This window comes from Lasiodiplodia theobromae, assembly GCF_012971845.1.
Source record: "Lasiodiplodia theobromae strain AM2As chromosome Unknown scaffold_4, whole genome shotgun sequence".
NCBI classification, from domain to species: Eukaryota; Fungi; Ascomycota; class Dothideomycetes; order Botryosphaeriales; family Botryosphaeriaceae; genus Lasiodiplodia; species Lasiodiplodia theobromae.
Genome location: NW_023336530.1, coordinates 665,767 through 683,615, shown reverse-complemented (window position 1 = coordinate 683,615; position 17,849 = coordinate 665,767). Strand labels below are relative to the sequence as shown.

Here is a 17,849-nt window from a genome sequence, read left to right as displayed (position 1 = left end):
GCGGTGACACTGCCACCTCTCCACAGCCTCCACCTCCCAAACTTTGCGGGCCTGATTTTGCAACACATTTCTGTGAATTAATCTTGTTGCTTATGCAATGAACCATTTTTCTACTAAATGGATATAATATCAGCATTTGCATCACTCTACCGCGAGCACAGCAAGGATCAGCTATAAGAAGGATTGCACTCTCGTACAACTCTTAACATTCAATTTCATTCTTCATTGACTAACGCCGTAAACGCCTGTATTTCCCAGGAAGCCCGCATTTCTTCTAGAGCGGTGAACCGTCATGACGTGTAGTTCCTGGAGGAGGAAACTCATACTCGATTTCAATCGCGGCCGCTCCAACCCTGTTCTCCCGATGTTTGTGCTATGACGCAGTCAGCAAGTCGTTCAAGCATTGCTGTCGCAACTTGATAAAACTCACCTCGGCCCTCGCCCACAACACAACATTATAACTCGACGTCAGCGTCTCTAGGAACCCATCCCCCTTCCCCGCCGCACTTTCATCTTCCACCTGCATCTCCACCCCCCTCTTCCACTCCACCTTGCAATCCTGATACCTGCCACTCGTTGTCACGCTATTACACACCTTCCAAACCACACCCCCATCCTCCCTCTCCACAAAATCCCACCCCTGCCTCATCAGCGCTCCCCTCGCCTGCACCGGCGTCTCCCACGTATCGCCAGCCATCACATCCTGCAGCGTCGCGCCATCCGTCGCCAGCCCTGCGAACCCGATCACCGGTGTGAGAATGCTCGCTTCAAACCACGCGTGCTGCCCGTCCAACACGTCCTTTGCTCCACCTTCCCTCACCCACCCTTGCCCCACCACCCGCACCTGGAATACGATGCGGTGAGGGATGGGCAGCCACAGTCCGTAGTCCAGCGACGGGCTGGGCAGCGGCTCGGTGCTCAGATACAGGCCGGCGACGCTGCTCCTTCTGCTACTGCTGCTGTCACCGCTGCCACCGCTGCCGCTGCCGCTGCTGCTGCTCGCCGTCAAGTCACCATCGTCATTGGTGGCGACACGGTAACTCCTCCTCTCGCTCCAGCGCGCAACGACCCACGGGCGGCAGCCGAGCGCGGCGACGCGCAGGTGTATCCCCGCATTGAAGAAGCGGCGGCTGCGCAGCGGGAAGTGGTAGACGAGGGCGCGGACGAAGGTGAAGTCGGGCCAGGTGGTCCTGTACGTGTAGGAGGCGGGTAGGTCGGCGGGGGTGAGGGGTGGGAATGTGGCGGAGGAGGAGTGACGAGCGGGCTGGCTGCCGGTGATGGATTTGGCGAGCTGCAGGAGCGGGTTGAATACTCGTGAGGCGTTCCATGGCTGGCTTTCAGGCTGCTGCTCGTCCCCGATGGGCATGTCGTGGTTGCCGAACATGTCGCGGATCTGGCGCGGGGATTTGCCGGTGATGGTCGAGGCGATGGTGCGGCAGCCTAGGTCTTGGAGGGCGGGGATGTCGAGGAAGTGCGCGGCCAGATTGGGAGGAGCTCAGCTTGTGTTCGAAGGGAGGCGTGGAAGGGAAGGCGAACTCACTACCGTGATTTCGAAAAGCGTGTCTAGGTCGAGACTCATGAAAGTCTGGTCCCATTCGTCAATGGGAGGGAGTGCGTAAAACGGAGTCCGGACGTAGTCAATTCTGCGGCTCGTATCATAGTTCTTGTGGTGTTCGCACCAATCGAGAGTCATGCGGAGGATTGGTGCGTCAAGCTGTTCGTACTTGTTATAACAGAGGAATTCCGCAAGCTGGCGGAAAGCTTACATTCTCGCCATCCTTTTCGACAGCAATAGGCTCTTCCTCATCCCCTTTTGAATTATCCAACAGTGTGCTGATCAGTCCAGATTTCCTGGCAACCTCCCTATCTATTCATAAAATTAATACGGAGCTTGTAGGACTCCCTTGGAGGAGTGCGCACCAGCATCAACAATGACATCATTCGCGGCTTTGAGAGCAACGTAATTGCCTTTCATTATGGACTTTATTAAGGATAGGATGGCAATGCACTGCACGAGCTTCAGTGAAACAATCGAATAAAGGTAGAAAATGAGGTACGTTCGTGGCCGCACGCAGTTATGCGATATGGTGTTGCCTGCTGTGGGGCTGTGCTTGACTGTCACAGGGCCGGAGGGGACAGCGAGGCGACTGACTGTTGACTGGGAATCATAAGTTTAACTTGTAGCTCCATCTACCACGTACGACCATAGGTCGCAGAATGCAGGGCTTCCCGTCCGCTCAGCCGTACTTAAGCTGCGAACCGGCCGATTAGTACTCAAGTGGGTGACCATTGGGGAATCCCGGCTGTTGTACGTTTTGCTTTTTTTTTGCCGCCCTGTTTTTTGGTTGCACTGGCCTCGTTTTGCCCCGAGCAGGAAATGATAGCCGAGACCACCAGCCGCTGTCAAGTACATCAGCCATACAAGTCCACCTGGCTCTCCTGCAGGCTCGCGGTCTTTCTTCAAAAGCAACTTTCAGCACTCAGGGCTAACAACGTTACCGTAGGAATGCATGACTGACTCGCCCTGATCAACACTTATCAGCCCTTCTGCGCTGCATCATCCTGTATGGTAGCTGGAGGATGGCGGTCGCGCTTTTCGTTGTATGCGATATCTGACAGAGATTAGGACTGGTAGTGCGGGGGCGTTGGAGAAATCTGGAGAAGCCTAAACGTTCCACAGATTGAGAAATGACGTAACTTCTAGGTTTCACATGCAGTCAGCTCAGGTCAGCGCGATCAACATCTTGTGCTCTGTCGGGAATATAAGCAAGCCAGTGAGCGCCTTGTTCGAATTCCAAAAAAAATTGGTCTATCTTCCACCTTTGACACATTCGAAATGTCGACAACCCGAACAAAGTCGGTAACCATCATCACCGTACCATACCACGTTGGAATATACAATCACCGTGTCGGCGCTGGTCCTCAGCAACTCCTACCCAAGGTCAAAAATGAGTTGGAGAGCCAAAATGTGACAGTAACCGTGGAGAGTATCGATCATGTTGATGATTTCGAAGGCGAAATTGGCCGCAGCTTTGAGCTTCTTCGAAGAGTTTCCAGAGCAGTGTGCAAGGCGAAAGAGGCGGGATCATTCCCTGTTGTGCTTGCGGGGAACTGCAATACCTCAGTTGGAGTGGCTGCAGGACTACGACTCGCCGGAACAGAAGACCTACAGCTTGTGTGGATGGATGCCCACAATGATGCCGACACTCCTGACGAGCTCATGCACGGATACTTCGACGGAATGGGAGTTTCGATGGTCAGCGGAGGTAGTTGGAAGGCTTTGACTTCAACGATTCCCGGACACAGCCCTATTCCCATGAACCAGGTTCTATTCTGCGGCATCCGGAACCAAACTCGCGAAGAGCTGATGAAGTTCGATGCAGTTGGTGCGCAGGTTATCAGTGGAGGGGACAGCAAGCAGTGTATGGAGTCTCTCATGAAATACCAACTTGGACCGAAAGAGACCTTGGTCCATGTTGATCTGGATGTTCTCGATCCGGATGCAGTCGGCTGGGCCAACGAGTTCCCCTCTCGGGGAGGACTCTCTGCGGAAGCCCTTGTTCAATGCATGGGCAAGATGGGACGCGGAAACGCTAGCGCTCTCACGATTGCTTCTTTCATGCCAGGGTTGCAGGGTGGTCAGGCCGTCGAAGCTGCCGCTATCCAGGGAATCTCCTATTTCTTTCAGGAACTCTTTGGGTCTTCTTAAGTATTCTCTCTGAGTTTATGGACCCAGTGTGGGAGCTCTAAATTGGAGAAATCAGATGATTTTCAAGTGCGGGGTTTCCTCCGATGCTAAAACTTTGCCGAATCAAAAACTTCTCCAATCTCCACAGGCAGCTTCATCTCCACAATCCTCCCTTCCAGCTTGTTGGCCATGACATCAGAACGCGGACGTGACTTTTCTTGCCCCCCTTGCTCCAGGTCATTCGCACGGCTTGAACACCAACAGCGACATGTCCGCACTCGTAGGCTTCCGCCAAATATATCCAGGGCGTAAAGACTTACAGGAAATACAGATACAAAGGAAAAGCCTTACAAGTGTAATTGCGGTAGGGTCTTTGCACGCAGGGACCTCTTGACACGCCATCAGAGGCTTGTGCATACGGAAACTGAACACTCGGCTTCTCCCTCCATCTCCCAAAGTCGATCTGGTGTACACCCTGGAAGCTCGGACAACGCCAGAACCTCTGCCACCTTCTCCAACCACGTGGACAGCACATTGCCTTCAACACCTCAAAATTTAGCTGCAGAAGATGGTGACGCCACGACTGCCCCCGGGGTACTTCCAAATGCGACACCCGGGCGCCACCAAGATCCACTCTCTGGCTTAGCGGTTTGGCAGCCAAGTATGTCTATGTACAGAGCCTCCTGGAATGGAACCGTGCTAACTAGTCCAGATCCTGAGGTAGATCTGCCAGACTCAAGCTATGATCCAATTGGGGGTTTTACGACCTTTGTCGATTATATGGGGTTAAGCTTCGATTGGAATACATTAGCCTTTCCTGATCCTATGGTAGACTTACATGAACATGTACATCCTGATTCGACCGACAATCAGCAACACGACTCTCGAAGGCGTACACGATCTTACACGGCCTTCCACGCTGACAGTACCGAAGCGCCCAGTAAGCAAAACGATACCGTCGCCAGACACGACTGACGCTCTGCAGTTGTTTTCGATAAAATGGAAGCCGTGGAACCACCATGGAACGTGGGCAACTTGTCCTACAAGAGGCTGGAGAACGCGCTGGAAAGCTTCAAGCAAGTTCTTCCGGGATTCGTGTTGCCGTCGAGACATACCTTGACGCGGTACGTTTCGGGTTACTTTCACGGCTTTCATGACCATCTGCCCTTTTTATACCTGCCCACATTTCGCCTTGACGAATGCGCGCCGGAGCTGTTCCTTGCGATAGCCGCTGTTGGGGCTCAGCATCGCTTTGAGAACCAGAACGGGCTGAAGCTCTTTGACGCCGCCAGAGCCGTTGCGTTTGAGCAACGGCGCCGCCGCATGAGAAAGTTTGCAGAGATTCGACCAGAGTACCGCTTCGGCTCTACCGCTCGAAACCGCGGGGCGGATAATCATGGTACGCAACCCCAGCTCAGAGATCTCAATTACAGCCAGCAGTCCCGGTATGAGCGCATGCAGACAGTCCGGGCGCTGCTGCTTGTAACTGCCTTTGCAACCTGGGAAGACCATCCGGAGATGGTGCGCGAGGCCACCGAGCTGCAAAGTAGCCTGGCCCGCTGTCTCCGGGAACTGGGAATGAGAGATGACACGGAGACTGACAGCGACGACTGGTATGAGTGGGCTCGTCTCGAAGGCGACCGCCGCACCAAACTCATCGTGTTCTGTTTGCTCACGCTTCACACCATCACATACAACCTGCCACCAGTAATCCTGAGCAGTGGCTTGCATCTTCGACTCCCTTGCTCATCTCGCAAGTGGAATGCAAAGTCGGCATCCGAGTGGCAGCTGCTGACCGCATCAACGACTGCTACTACCGAGCCACTGTTCCAAGACGCCTTCGCTGCGCTCTTCTCCAAGCCGGGACGGGCGTCAGAATCACCAACCACCCACTTCGCCTCACCCTTGGGAAACTACGTCTTGATCCTCGCCCTGATCCAGCGAAGCTACTGCATCCACCAACTCTCCACCCTCGCCCCATCCGAAACCTCCAGCTTAAAGGAACAGCTCGAGCTCGCGCTGCAGCGCTGGAAGCTCAACTGGCAAGAATCCCCCGAATCCAGCCTCGACCCGCACAACGCCAGCGGGCCGATCCCCTTCACGGCGACGAGCTTCCTCGCGCTGGCGCACATCCGGCTGGTCTGCGACGCGGGCCCGCACCGCGAGCTACACACGCGCGACCCGCTGCGCATCGCCGCCGCGCTCACGCGCCTGCCGCCCGTCGAGCGTGGCCGCAGCAGCCGGAATATGGTCGTCCCCGCGCTGCTGCACGCGGCGCACGCGCTGAGCATCCCCATCAAGCTCGGGATTGACTATGTTGCCAAGAGCCAGCACTTTTTCTGGGGCATACATCATTCCGTTAGTAGTTTTGAGTGTGCTGTGTTCCTTGCGCGTTGGCTGTATCAGATTGAGGCGGAGGGGATTGAGGATGGTGATGCCGTGGGAGGTAGGAGACTCTTCCCCCCTTTTTTTATATTGGACCCTCTGTCCATTTCCCCAGCCAACTCTCACTGACACGTTCTTAGATTACGAGAAGCGCATCCTGCTGTGGGTCAGAAGCATAGTCGAAGAAGCCCAGTCGACGATGATGGATTTGCTGGCTACTTCCAGGAGGGATGACGAGGACTTTGGCAGCGCTCACAGCGTCGCCCTGGCCATCATCAAGATCTGGGCGCGCATCTTCCAGGGCAACACGAGCTGGGCGTTGATAAACATATTCGGAGATAGCCTGGAGCTGCTTGCTTCTACCATGGAGAGCGAGAATATATGGGGACGATCTTCTTCAGAGATGGAAACGAAAGAGTGATGGAAAGGCCGGACGACGAGTAGGCGACAACCTGTAGGCTTGTTTCTGGACGAAGCGCACAAGAGTGGGCTGAGCAAGGTACGGGTGATGCTCAATCTGCAGGGCTGCGGGGCTCACATGCGCGTCGTGTAGCACGTCGGTCAGCGGCGAGCCGGCATAGTTGGATACGCCCAGGCTGCACGACAGTGAAATTTGGAGAAGTACTACTCAATTTAATTTTTTTTTTTAAAAAAAAGGCGGAGAAGTAGCAGAATAGAACAATAGGCCAAGCGTGAATCTCTCATCATTGCGGATTTCTGAAGCATCAGCGACATTCCCACATGTGCTTCTTGTCTCCCTCATATACCCCTCTCCTCCCCGCTTACGCCGACTGGAGTTTATGCTCCTCGAACCAGTACTTGTTATTGCCATCGTTCATGCCCAGGAAGAAGAGCTGCTGCGGGGCGTGGGTGTACGACAGCTGGTAAGACCAGTTCCCGTTGGTCTCGCGCCGGTCGTAGACCTGGAGCTTCTGCACGCATTCGCCCCCGCTGGTGTCGTACGTGAGGAGAACTTGCTGTCCGACTTGGAATGTCTGCGCCAAGTTAGTACAGAATATCCTCTTATGGGTTTTTGTGGTGCCAGACAGCAGCCATGGTCAATCAAGAGCCCTGGAAGGATGATAGAAGCTTATGGAGGAGATAGCAAGAGGCTTATTTAGTTGTGGGTATTTCGTGTTTGGTACTGAAGGGGAAGAAGGCCAAAGGTCTACTGGGAGCTCAGCTTTATACTAGTACGGGGCTCAGCCTTGTGATGCTGCTGTGGCTAGAAGCAGAACAGCATGCATAAAAGGTAACTCCTGCCGTCAAATGCATCCTCAAGGCTGCGTCTGACGTGAGACGGGACGTTATGGTTGGCCTATGCGAGTGTGATTCTTCCCGTAGAAAGATACGTGAATCACATATCACAGCGATGGTTTCTGCAAAGGCGCACCAGGCTGAAGAAGCTCCAGCACGTGTAGCGAGCGTATTTGTTAAATCTTCCGTATCCGAACGCCATGGCTGATGCGCGACTCTTGGAGAAGGCTGTCGGCTGAGCAACCCTGCTTCTGGCTGTCTTTTGACAGCCTTGTCCTGTTTGCCTTGTCTTCCACACTTCAGAGGAAGGCATTTGTATGACCACACGCACGCATGTAACTTCTACAATGTGGTACGTCTGCTTGTTGAATTGTTTGCCGCCCGGAAAGAACCGCAGAAAATTCATGAGATGAACTAGCGCCTACGCGCTATGAATAAGGCTGTTGGCTTAAAAGAGGACGACCATACACTACCCATGGTCCATTTTGAATAGCTCGTGGCGACAATCGACAAAGGCCACTATGAGGTGTTCAGTACAGCAGCCACGTTCATCTCTTAAGGGAACAGAATGCCCACACCCTCAGCGGAAGCGAGACAAGCGGCCAATAGCGTGTACATACAAGCAGACTCACCAAGTCACCACTTCCTCATCCTCCGTGGCTTTCCCCAGCCCGAACACATATCTGCTGACCAGATACCCTATCGTTCCAGCCACCGTCCCCAAGCCCGCTCCACCCAGTCTCCTGACGCCACCGCCCATCCTACCCCGCCACAGCGCCGCTCCGGCCCCGGCGCCCAACGCAGCACCGCCCAGCGTCCAGCAGTCTCCCTGAATTTGTCCGCGTCTGGATACATGAAAATTTTTCCAGTTGTAGTCCTGCAGTCCAGCCTCCTCCTCTTTCTTCCAGATAGAGAGCGTGAGGCAAGACCAGAGAAGGCCGAAGACGGTGCCGTGTGCCGTGGTCCGCAGGAGACGGTAGACTGAGAGGATAGGGAGGCGGTGGAGGTGCATTGCGCGGCGGAGAAGGGTGAACGAGGGAATGATGCAGAACCAGAATGCTCCCGCGTTGAAGCCGCTGAGGAGTGCGTGGAAGGTGTGGATGGCGCGCGGGAGCCGTGGGTCTTTGGCGTGTGGGGCGTGGGAGAGGGGAGATGGCATCGTTTTGTTATGCTGTTCCGAAGGGAGAAGAGGTTGGTGTGATCGGATTCCAAGGGGAAGAGCGGCAGGTTAATGTTGTGATTGGTTCTGTATGTGCGACGGATTCTGGGGGGGGGAGGGTTCAGAAGTTGGCTGTCTGTTATATGGAGAGCCGAGGGACGAATGGGCTAGCAAGGCTGGGGCAGTTAGCTTTTAATTAGTACTAAATGCTTCACAGAAGTACGGGAACCTTACGGACTCCGTCGTGTAGAATTTGATGTTCAATTTTGGGTGTGCTGTGGGAGATCACTCAAGATGAGAGAAGGATTTTGTGGCCGTTGTTGAGGGGTTGATTCTGCTACTCGCACTCACTGGGTTGCTGGGTCTTATATAGCATGTTAGAGCCCCTTGCAGATGAAGATGTAGCACTGAGCAAAGAGCTGCTGCCTGGAAAAGTTTCGACCTTTGGTAGGTATGCCAAGGCTCGGCATCTTGGTTTATTTGCTTGTACGTACATACGGTTTAAGGAACTGAGAGGTAAGGAGAGGATCTTCCTAAGAAATTGCGGACTTTCAGGATCCAGTGCAATCGAGGGTAAAGATAGCAATTGGAGGCGACATATTGCTCAATGGTGTTTAAAGCTGGACTATATCCAGAGCGGAGACGGAGATACGAAGTATGCAGCATCAAGCTGGATGATTTACTAATCCTCTATTGGTATTTGAAGCAGAAATACGGAAGTAAATAGGATACAATTAAACGTTGGATTTAACTACTTATATGAGTCCCTTGTGTGACAGATTGAGAAAGGCCAATTTCTTGTGCAATCCCCTATGCTGCTTTGCAAGTACCCACCGCGTTCCCAGCTAATTCTTAGACGTGCCACTTCGCTCTTTCCCCACCAACTTCTTTTTTCCAATGATTTCTCAAAAGGTAACGATACATTTCATTAGTCTCGATATGCGTAGTGGTAGCGGTTCCCATTTGTGCGCATACCCCAAATAGGAGGCTTCGCTTTGCTGACTAACACCCGTCTCACAGCCACGTGAATGCGGCTAATGTTAGCTCCCGTCGGGCCGTACCCGACGTATGCGGGATCGTTGTGAGGTCCGAATGATTGGCATAAGCACTTTGACTCGGCCAAACTTCGTAGAAATTACGGCAGAAGATCTGCTCTCCGGTGTTCATTGAAGCAATGGCGTAAGCGGCGCACGACGCATCTGAAATGACCCGAGGCCGAGGAGTACAAAGCGCATAGCACACAATGAGCTTAGGCAAAGGCATGTGATGGGGCGGTGTAAGGCCCCCCGGAAGAAAGTTCGGGATATGCAGGAGCTGGCACACCGTGTGCATGCTCCGAGCGAGCGAATGGAGATGCGGTGAGTGGCAGCGTTTGATTGCTGGACTGCCTTTGTGGCGTTCGCTGGTGGCACAGCTGCGTCCAAGTCATCACACTAATAGCCTACGATGCTGATGCGTAGAGCTTGTTTTCCTGGTCACTAAAGAGCTAATAAGATGAAAATCGCTGTGATCAATGCGCACCATATCGTTGTATATTGTCGTAGGTGTTTTTAGTCGAGCGCAGTGCGCAGCTGCGATCATACGTACGCGGCTGTGCCGCTGATCTGCGCGCCTACTTGCCCCATTGCACCCACACGCAGATGCGCAACAGCACGTGCTACACAAGTAAGAGCCGCACCACTTGTGAGTTCTGTCATCTGACAAACAGCTGTGAAATCGCATACACCAAACTTCTAAGGTCTCTTCCAACATGCAGCGGATGTCACTTTGATCCAGCTCGCGGCAAAAGTGTGACTTTCATCATTAAATATGACCAGCTTCAGAAAATTAGAAATGCAGTATTATGGCGGGGAGCCACCGGCCTATCACTCTCGAGGTCAGCAGGAATCCCTTCGTATTTGAGCAGTTTCTTGCCCTTCCAGAGGGCAAGCTGCAGCCAAGGCTGCGAAGCCACCGAGCTGCGCCGCAGCAGGGCTGCTCAGCCTTTTGGGAAAGCCTTGGGAGCGCCTCGCACTCTGCTCGCTGCGGCCTGGTAGGCTGTGCACAATTGATGATATATAGCAAAGGCAAAGAACGCGCGCTTTGCGGCCGAGTCCTGGATTGACGGAATTGAATCTGCTCTGCCCATCTTTCAAACTGTTACTGTTCATACACCAGAATGGCTATGAATAAGCGCAGTTGCGAATTATGCGCCGGTGGGTCGTAGCCTGAAGAAACCAATCGGAGATGCCTCGTAAGTCTTGAATTCAGTCCTGCAACACGCCTGACCTCGTGCCTGCTCACTGACCCGTCCACAGCTTGCCGACGCCTCTTACGGTACCATTGGCTGTTCTCAAATGTTCACGTTGGCAGTCGTTATGCGGGAGCTGCCCACGGGTGTCCGTGCGCGCTTTTTCCGCCACCGCCATTGTCTCCATACCACTTCTTCACCCCAGCAGGGCACGACACATCAGCTTGCCGTACCACAATGACAACGCGCCCAGCTGACCTCAGGGTGGATTATCAATATAAGGGATCTGCGGGAGCTCTGCAGGAGCACTGTGATAAGTCGCGGCCAGGTCTTCATCTGGACGAACATGGACGCGTGTAGTACCCAAAAGCTTGTCTGTAGGAGCCAGACTAATCGTGCTCCCGCATATACCCATGCACTCAGTCCAAGTTGGAAATAGGTCCTTGGCCGGGCCGGAGGATGGGCAGCTCCTGAACTTGTAGTATAAGATCCTGCCCGAGAGGGTAAGTGGTGATGTCTGCACCAAACAACTCAACTTCACAGATCTCCTCTTACAACGGTCTGCCCAGCTGCAGAGCGATTCGTGGCTGGTCCAGCTTTCTGTTCCGGGCACTACAGCGTGGTGTCCACACATAACGCTCTCGACTTGGTTCTCCGGAGGACGCCTTGTAAGATCTAGCTTGCAGACCACCATAATGATCCTGCTAACACTGGCACCACAAAAGTGGACATTAGCAGACATTAGATAGCCTGTAGCTATTGCAGGGTCTTACCAGGAGCGAAACGCCGACAGATCTGTGATTTACGGTTAGTACAAAGCATTGACTTCGCCAATGGTAGCCGCTGACTCTTCAACGTCGCAGGGGATCCTCCGAAGACGCATCATCAAATCCACAGGATGGATAGCCAGGCTGAGCCTCGTTTCACATCGCCGCCCAGGACCAGTACCTGGGCCAGTACCTCCACGCATGGTTCCACGGTCTCCTCCTCGTCCACCTCGTCCACCACCTCCTCGATAACCTCCAAGCGGTACAGCTGTGGATCATGTGGCGAGGAGTTTACAAGGAGGAACAACATGTTGCGTCATGAGAAGGATAGCTGTAGCCAGAATGGTAAGAAAAAGGACAAGCGTTATACTTGCTTGAGCCCGGGCTGCACTACTAAAGGGTACAACCGTCGTGATGGGTTGATGAACCACATCAATGAGAAACATGGCGGTGATAAGGGTATGTTGAAGGATGCGGCAATTTGGTACGGTGGGCTGGATTCTGAACAGCATTAATGGTCGATTGTCTCTCGCAAAATCATCTTCTTGGTTTTTATGGGTTGGCATGGCTCCAGCCAATGATTCATCCAGCAAAAGTTGATAGTAAGCCTAGGAAAGGAACTCTGTAATGAAAAATTTGCGCTCGATCGTGCCTGATGAAATGTTGATGCTCGAATTCTGCAAAACTCCTCGGTATGGTCAAACGCATGTTGAAATTTGTTTATCAGCAACTCCCACGATGTCTAAAATCCCGTTGAGTCTACCATAAGGCCTTGATAGGCAGCTTTTGGGAAGCGATATACCAGCTCGAACGGATTTCAAGGCACTAAGCCCGCTTATCGCCCGCCAGCAGCGGCACCGTCCGACCTCGGAAGGAAATGAGCGTTCAGGCATTCGCAGATGTGTATAATGAGCTTTAATCTGAGTGCAAAGCACATGCCGCGTCATACGTTTCCTGTTGCATCCCAGTTCCCATGAGCCGACAGTAACACAGGCTCAGAAGACGAACCGGAAGCCGGCGGGGCCCGGCGGGGTGCTGATGCCTGTACGTAGCAACCCAACAAGCGATCCTGCATGCTTATTGTTTCACCGCTGCCAGAAACGCGGCGATAAGATAGTGGAGACTTGGTACGTCGCTGAAGACTTGCAGGGGCTAAGAACGATTGCTTCGCATTTCCCAGTTTTGATGAAATCCAGAAAGATCTGCTGCGGTGTGCCTTGGAGTCGCAATACGAAGGCATGGTGATGAGTGGTAGTCTTGGCTTCTCTCAAATCCTTGTCTGCTCCTGCACCAGCAGTGCGCCTCATCCCAACGGGTCTCAAAATGGCGCAGAAAAACAAGGCAATTTGGGCAAGGCTAGCAGCTGATGGCGCCTCGTGCTTGGGAATTTGCCGACTCCGATTGTCTCCCAAAAGACGCGGCACGGGAGCTTATCTGGGAGTCGAGCCGACGTCTTTTGGATTTTTCGCCCAATGCAAATGCTTTCGGATCCCTCCAAGTATAGTCCACCCACATCGATGTAAGACGTTGTATTTGTTGACGTCGCAGCTACTTGCATTCTGAAGTTGGAAAAGCCAGCGATCGCAGTCGTGCTTAGCGGATACCCGGAGAAGCTGTGGCCCACTTTTTTCTTTCCTTTTTCTCCTTGTCTCTTTCTCCTTGGATTGTACTCCCTAAGTAGCGAATGGGTTTAATCCGGCGATTTCTAACAAAATCGACCGGGCGTCGTTGAGCGTAATAGCGCACTGTAGATTTTCCTTGGTGTCAAGCCCTCAGCGTTGCACTGCTTCCTCTGCGTCGCACTGTGGCAAATATTCCGGGAAAGGGCTCCGCGTCGTTAAAATAGATGACTATATAAAGCTTTCAAGATTGCTTTTCGCATCATTTCTCACATGTCTACGATATTAGCGCCGAAGAATAGGGCTAATATACAGTCCCCTCTTGCAGCCGATAGATGGCGTGGATTTGTTTCTTGCTCTTGTCATGGGTAGCTGAAGCCATTGTCCGGACGTGTATGTAGAATTTTTAATTTCACATTCTCGTCCGGACGATAGCTTCAACTACACACATATGTTATTTTTCTAGGGAAGAGCTGGGGCGTAGTTACGATATGCTTTAAAGCCCTGCTATTCTTCGTGCTAGCCATCGGCTGCGAGAGTGGGCTGTAGCTGACTTACACTTCTTCGCCAGTCGGATGGGCCATGGACCAATTGGCAGAACGGCAAAAAGGCTGATAGTAGCACTGCCAGCGATTTTGATACTTCTGGCCCAGTAACTCCCAATAGCGAATAAGATCTCCTCGAAATGTCGGTTGTGATGTATGTCGTGGATTGGGACTCTATCGTTGCCCAACCAATGCCCAAACTGGCCGGTGACGTGTCGTGTTATGGGTCTATCAAAGAGCACAGTGTGCAGAGTGTGTGCGCATGGTCGTGAATTTTGTCGTCCGTCGGAAAATGGTTGCACGTTTCGCTCCGATTCTAAGCTTTGCTTTTTGGTCCATTGTGCAAACGTTTGGACTTGTCCTTGTTCGCGCGCACTGGAAAGGATATCCATCTGTAACACCGAAAAAGCCCTCAGTCCGTCTGGTTTGAGCTGTTTGATATCCACTCGAAGATGCCACGAATGGCAACCTTTCTTGGACGACCCGGCTGCTTCTGCTCAACATTGCTCTTTCGCAGCGACCACCGACAACTTCAACCGGAGATCACCATCGGTTCAGACACCTGGAAGATAACCCTGCCGAACACGGATTCTGGAAGGCCTCAATAATGCAATATAACGGTAGGAACTGCATGACCGAACAGACGAGGGTTGCGAAAGTGGCTGTGTACGAGACAGTAGGCACTGGATTTGGAAGCTTGACCAATCAGTAAAACTCTTGTCGGGTATTTTGGTTCGAAATCGGTGTGAGATAAAAGAAGATAGGGAAGGTCGTTCGTGAAGAGACGGACCGTTTATGGCAAGAGTGAGCTGGCGAGGAAGAGGCAGGAAGCTCAGACCATGCCAGTGTCGTTGTCAAGGCAACTCCCGTCTGCAATATCTGCAGCATCAATAGCGAAACAAGCTCGTTTCGATATCTAAAAGAAAATCTACCGAGATTAGTACCAATCGTGGGTCGAAAGTGTCAGGGCCTGGAAGGTTGGAGAAGAAGAATGAGCTGGGAGGTTAGGCGTAAGTTTGCATGCTGTTTCTCCCTCAGGCCCTAATGCACGATCTAACTCAATGCGTTTTGACTGATTTACCTGCTCCTTACTCATTTGCCGCTATAATCCTTGCCTGTATTTCATGCACCTTGTGTTTCCGATCTTTCAAAATGCAAGGTTACAAATTCGCATCGAACCAATCGTTTCTATCCGCAACATTATTGCTTATAATCTACAGCGCTTGCACTGGCCAAGAGAGCCTGTCGTCTGCGCCAATTTTGTGCGCGAATCATTTATCAACCGTCAAGCCAAAAGTGAGTCGCGGAAGCACGTCCGGCATAATTGGGCTTTGCAATGCACCAGTCACATGCTTCCACGTTTCCACAGTGGACTAGCCCACGGAAGTGCAACAGTTAACTTTCCCTGTAGTACATGGAGTCATCAGACGTCTTGGTGATTGGTAACTGTATCAAAGCCGTAACACTTCGTTTAGCTCTGCATATTCCGAGAGATATTCTCGAAGTTCCATTCCATATCACTAGGACAACCTATTTCAGAACTCTAGGAAGCATGAAATTCTTTGTGGATGAAAGATTGCGTGCTCATACCATCAGAAACGGGCATTTTTCTTTTGGTATGATTTGTCTGCTCTTGCATCAATATTTCAAAGTAGGTATCTGATCCGATTATTGAGTACAGCTATTCATTCTGAACTTCCAATGTGAATCTCTAAATCAGGCGTTATTTGTGTTGAAGCGGCTCTTTTCTATGGTGAGATGTTCCTGAATGTCGTGTTACGGAAAGGAAACTTGCTGTATTCTTTGATCAGGCATCCTTCTCACCACATACTACTATATCTTACATCTCTCCAAACGATCAAATTCCTGTTCATGCTATGCGATTTCCTAACATGGTTGTGGAAGCCTTATGTGTCACCTTACCAATTATCTTACGATGCAATCTTCGTTGTGCAGCAAGGATAGGGAACGAGATAGCCATAGACCATCAGATACAGATCTGTTTTGTGACTGTACTTGATTAGAGAAATCAAGAATTGACGTGGCGATGCATGAGCTCGCTATGGTCTTCTTTGCTATGGTAGGTGCAAAAAGCCTTGGGAACACGTGACCGCGTAGCCGAGTTCCCCGCCTCCTGTGCGCTTATTTATTAAGTTCCCGCCATATCCGGCTCTTGATCAGCCTGACATGCACTTGGACAGACAACCCAACTCACTCGTCAACCACGACAAATGTTCGCTACTGCGACCGATCTTCCCAGAAGACAAGCCAGATATGGGAGATCAGGTCGATGATCGTCGCACGCAAGATGGCTCCGGCTCGCCACCCAGTGGCAAACTCTGTGAGGCAACAGGCAGCACATCTACCTTCTCCAAAGGAGGATCACCAAGCCTCGTCAGAATCATTATGGATCAACTTGCAATCTGGAAACCGAAGAATCCAAGGGAACCCCTCAACACCAAGCTTTGCACGTGGTGCAAAGTCATAGAAATCAACGATTCCGATAACGGATGGGAGTCTCATCAAACCGAGTCCGGGATACATGTTCGATTTTCACAACCGGTATTACAACTAAGTTACGACAGGACTGACCTACTTCCAACTCTCCCTTCAATATCAGAAACGGCAGGGAATGGTTGCCCGTTCTGTGGGCACTTGAAAACCTCAATCCTGTCATTTTTCGACAGTTCCCCAGACGGAGTGGACAAGTCGAGAGAGATAAGAATAAAGGGGGTCCAATATGAATGGCAAGGAGGACTGCAAAGACTTGTGGTAGACATGCGCACTCGGGGCGTGCAACGTTCTTCATTATTCAGCATTCGAGAGTCGCAGCGAGTGCAGAGCAACCATATACTGAGAACTATTTTACCTCATGGAAGTATTACGGAAATGCACCATCAGCTGGTGTTTCCAATCAGAGCATACAAAGGTGAGTTTGCGAGGCCTATCTTTTGAGGATTTACAAAGCTGACCGACCAGGCCCATCTGCCGATTGGCTGATGATCGAAGAAAGCCCATCTTTTTCTCACCTCCTCCCGGATGGCGGAAATGAGCTCTTGCCGGAAGTGTCGGAAAAGTTGCGGTTTTGGCACGAACAGTGCACCACCAAGTGCGACAACGACATCGAACCTCTAGTACCACCGACAAGACTTCTAGACGTGGGAAGCCTCAAATGCAACAAAATCCGGCTAGTAGAGACTTCTAATCCGATTCCGGATATGAATGCCGATTCGAATTGGATCTACGCGGCTCTGAGCCACTGTTGGGGGAATCCTGAAAAGTTTGAACCACCGATGATGACTACCAAAGAGAACCTGTCACAGCGATGTGAGAACATCTCTTTCCAAGATCTACCCAGGAACTACCGAGATGCCATAATCGTATGTCGGAGTCTTGACATCCAATATCTTTGGGTTGATTCGTTGTGTATCGTCCAAGGCGACAACGCCGACTGGGAAAGAGAGTCGTTGAGGATGGCAGGATACTACGAGCATGCCTATATCACAATGATCCCGTCTGTTGCAAACTCATGTCACGATGGATTTTTGGAACGCAGTAAAGGCATTGTACCCCCAGGAATGGAAATGGCTTTCCAGTCTTCGCAAAATTCCAAGGTCCATGGTTCCTATTTCATTGGTAGTCATGATACGGGGGAGGACCTCGAGTCTTCCCTATTTTATGAAGACACGGCTGAAAGTAGGTGGGGGACTCGCGGCTGGACATTCTGCGAATGGTTATTCTCCAAAAGACGAGTCTATTTTGGCGAGAACGCTATCCACTGGAGCTGCAGAAGGTTTTACTCATCTGAACTTAAAAATATCATGGAAGATGCGGAGGAACATAATCTGGAATCCTTGATTGAAGAACACGACGAAAACTTCCATCCGGATCTCGCCGTGTGGTCCATATGGTACGCTCAGTTCCTCGAGTATTCGTGCCGGAACTTCACCAATGCTCGGGACAGGCTGCCCGCTATATCGCCGCTGGCGAAAGTGGTAGCCGATATGACCGGAGACCAGTATCTGGCCGGCTTATGGAAAAGCAATTTGCATGTTGGACTGCTATGGTACTCAAACCGTTTCGAAGGACGTACGTTTTGCCTCCCCGGACATGAGGATTACATCGCCCCCTCATGGAGTTGGCTTGCTCGGGCTAGGAATGCGGAAATTAGCCAATACGTTGTGACACACTCAATCACC

At 51.8% G+C, this 17,849-nt stretch overlaps 4 protein-coding genes across 4 annotated transcripts; 2 read left to right on the top strand and 2 right to left on the bottom strand.

Moving 5' to 3' along the window:
• Window positions 1–274: 274 nt before the first annotated feature.
• On the bottom strand, window positions 275–1,975 carry LTHEOB_1632 (S-phase kinase-associated protein 1a; the record flags this gene model as incomplete). Its single annotated transcript, XM_035510355.1, has 5 exons — window positions 275–373; window positions 431–1,393; window positions 1,541–1,714; window positions 1,767–1,867; window positions 1,921–1,975. The coding sequence occupies 5 exons, from the start codon at window positions 1,973–1,975 to the stop codon at window positions 275–277; spliced, it is 1,392 nt and encodes a 463-aa protein (XP_035366142.1).
• Window positions 1,976–2,836: 861 nt separating this feature from the next.
• LTHEOB_1631 (Arginase protein) lies at window positions 2,837–3,709 on the top strand (the record flags this gene model as incomplete). Its single annotated transcript, XM_035510354.1, has 1 exon — window positions 2,837–3,709. The coding sequence occupies one exon, from the start codon at window positions 2,837–2,839 to the stop codon at window positions 3,707–3,709; it is 873 nt and encodes a 290-aa protein (XP_035366141.1).
• Window positions 3,710–4,687: 978 nt separating this feature from the next.
• LTHEOB_1630 (C2H2 transcription factor) lies at window positions 4,688–6,494 on the top strand (the record flags this gene model as incomplete). Its single annotated transcript, XM_035510353.1, has 2 exons — window positions 4,688–6,134; window positions 6,214–6,494. The coding sequence occupies 2 exons, from the start codon at window positions 4,688–4,690 to the stop codon at window positions 6,492–6,494; spliced, it is 1,728 nt and encodes a 575-aa protein (XP_035366140.1).
• A 361-nt stretch (window positions 6,495–6,855) lies between these two features.
• LTHEOB_1629 (uncharacterized protein) lies at window positions 6,856–8,489 on the bottom strand (the record flags this gene model as incomplete). The annotated part of the gene is made up of 3 exons (XM_035510351.1): window positions 6,856–7,068; window positions 7,799–7,849; window positions 8,022–8,489. The coding sequence occupies 3 exons, from the start codon at window positions 8,487–8,489 to the stop codon at window positions 6,856–6,858; spliced, it is 732 nt and encodes a 243-aa protein (XP_035366139.1).
• Window positions 8,490–17,849: the final 9,360 nt, after the last annotated feature.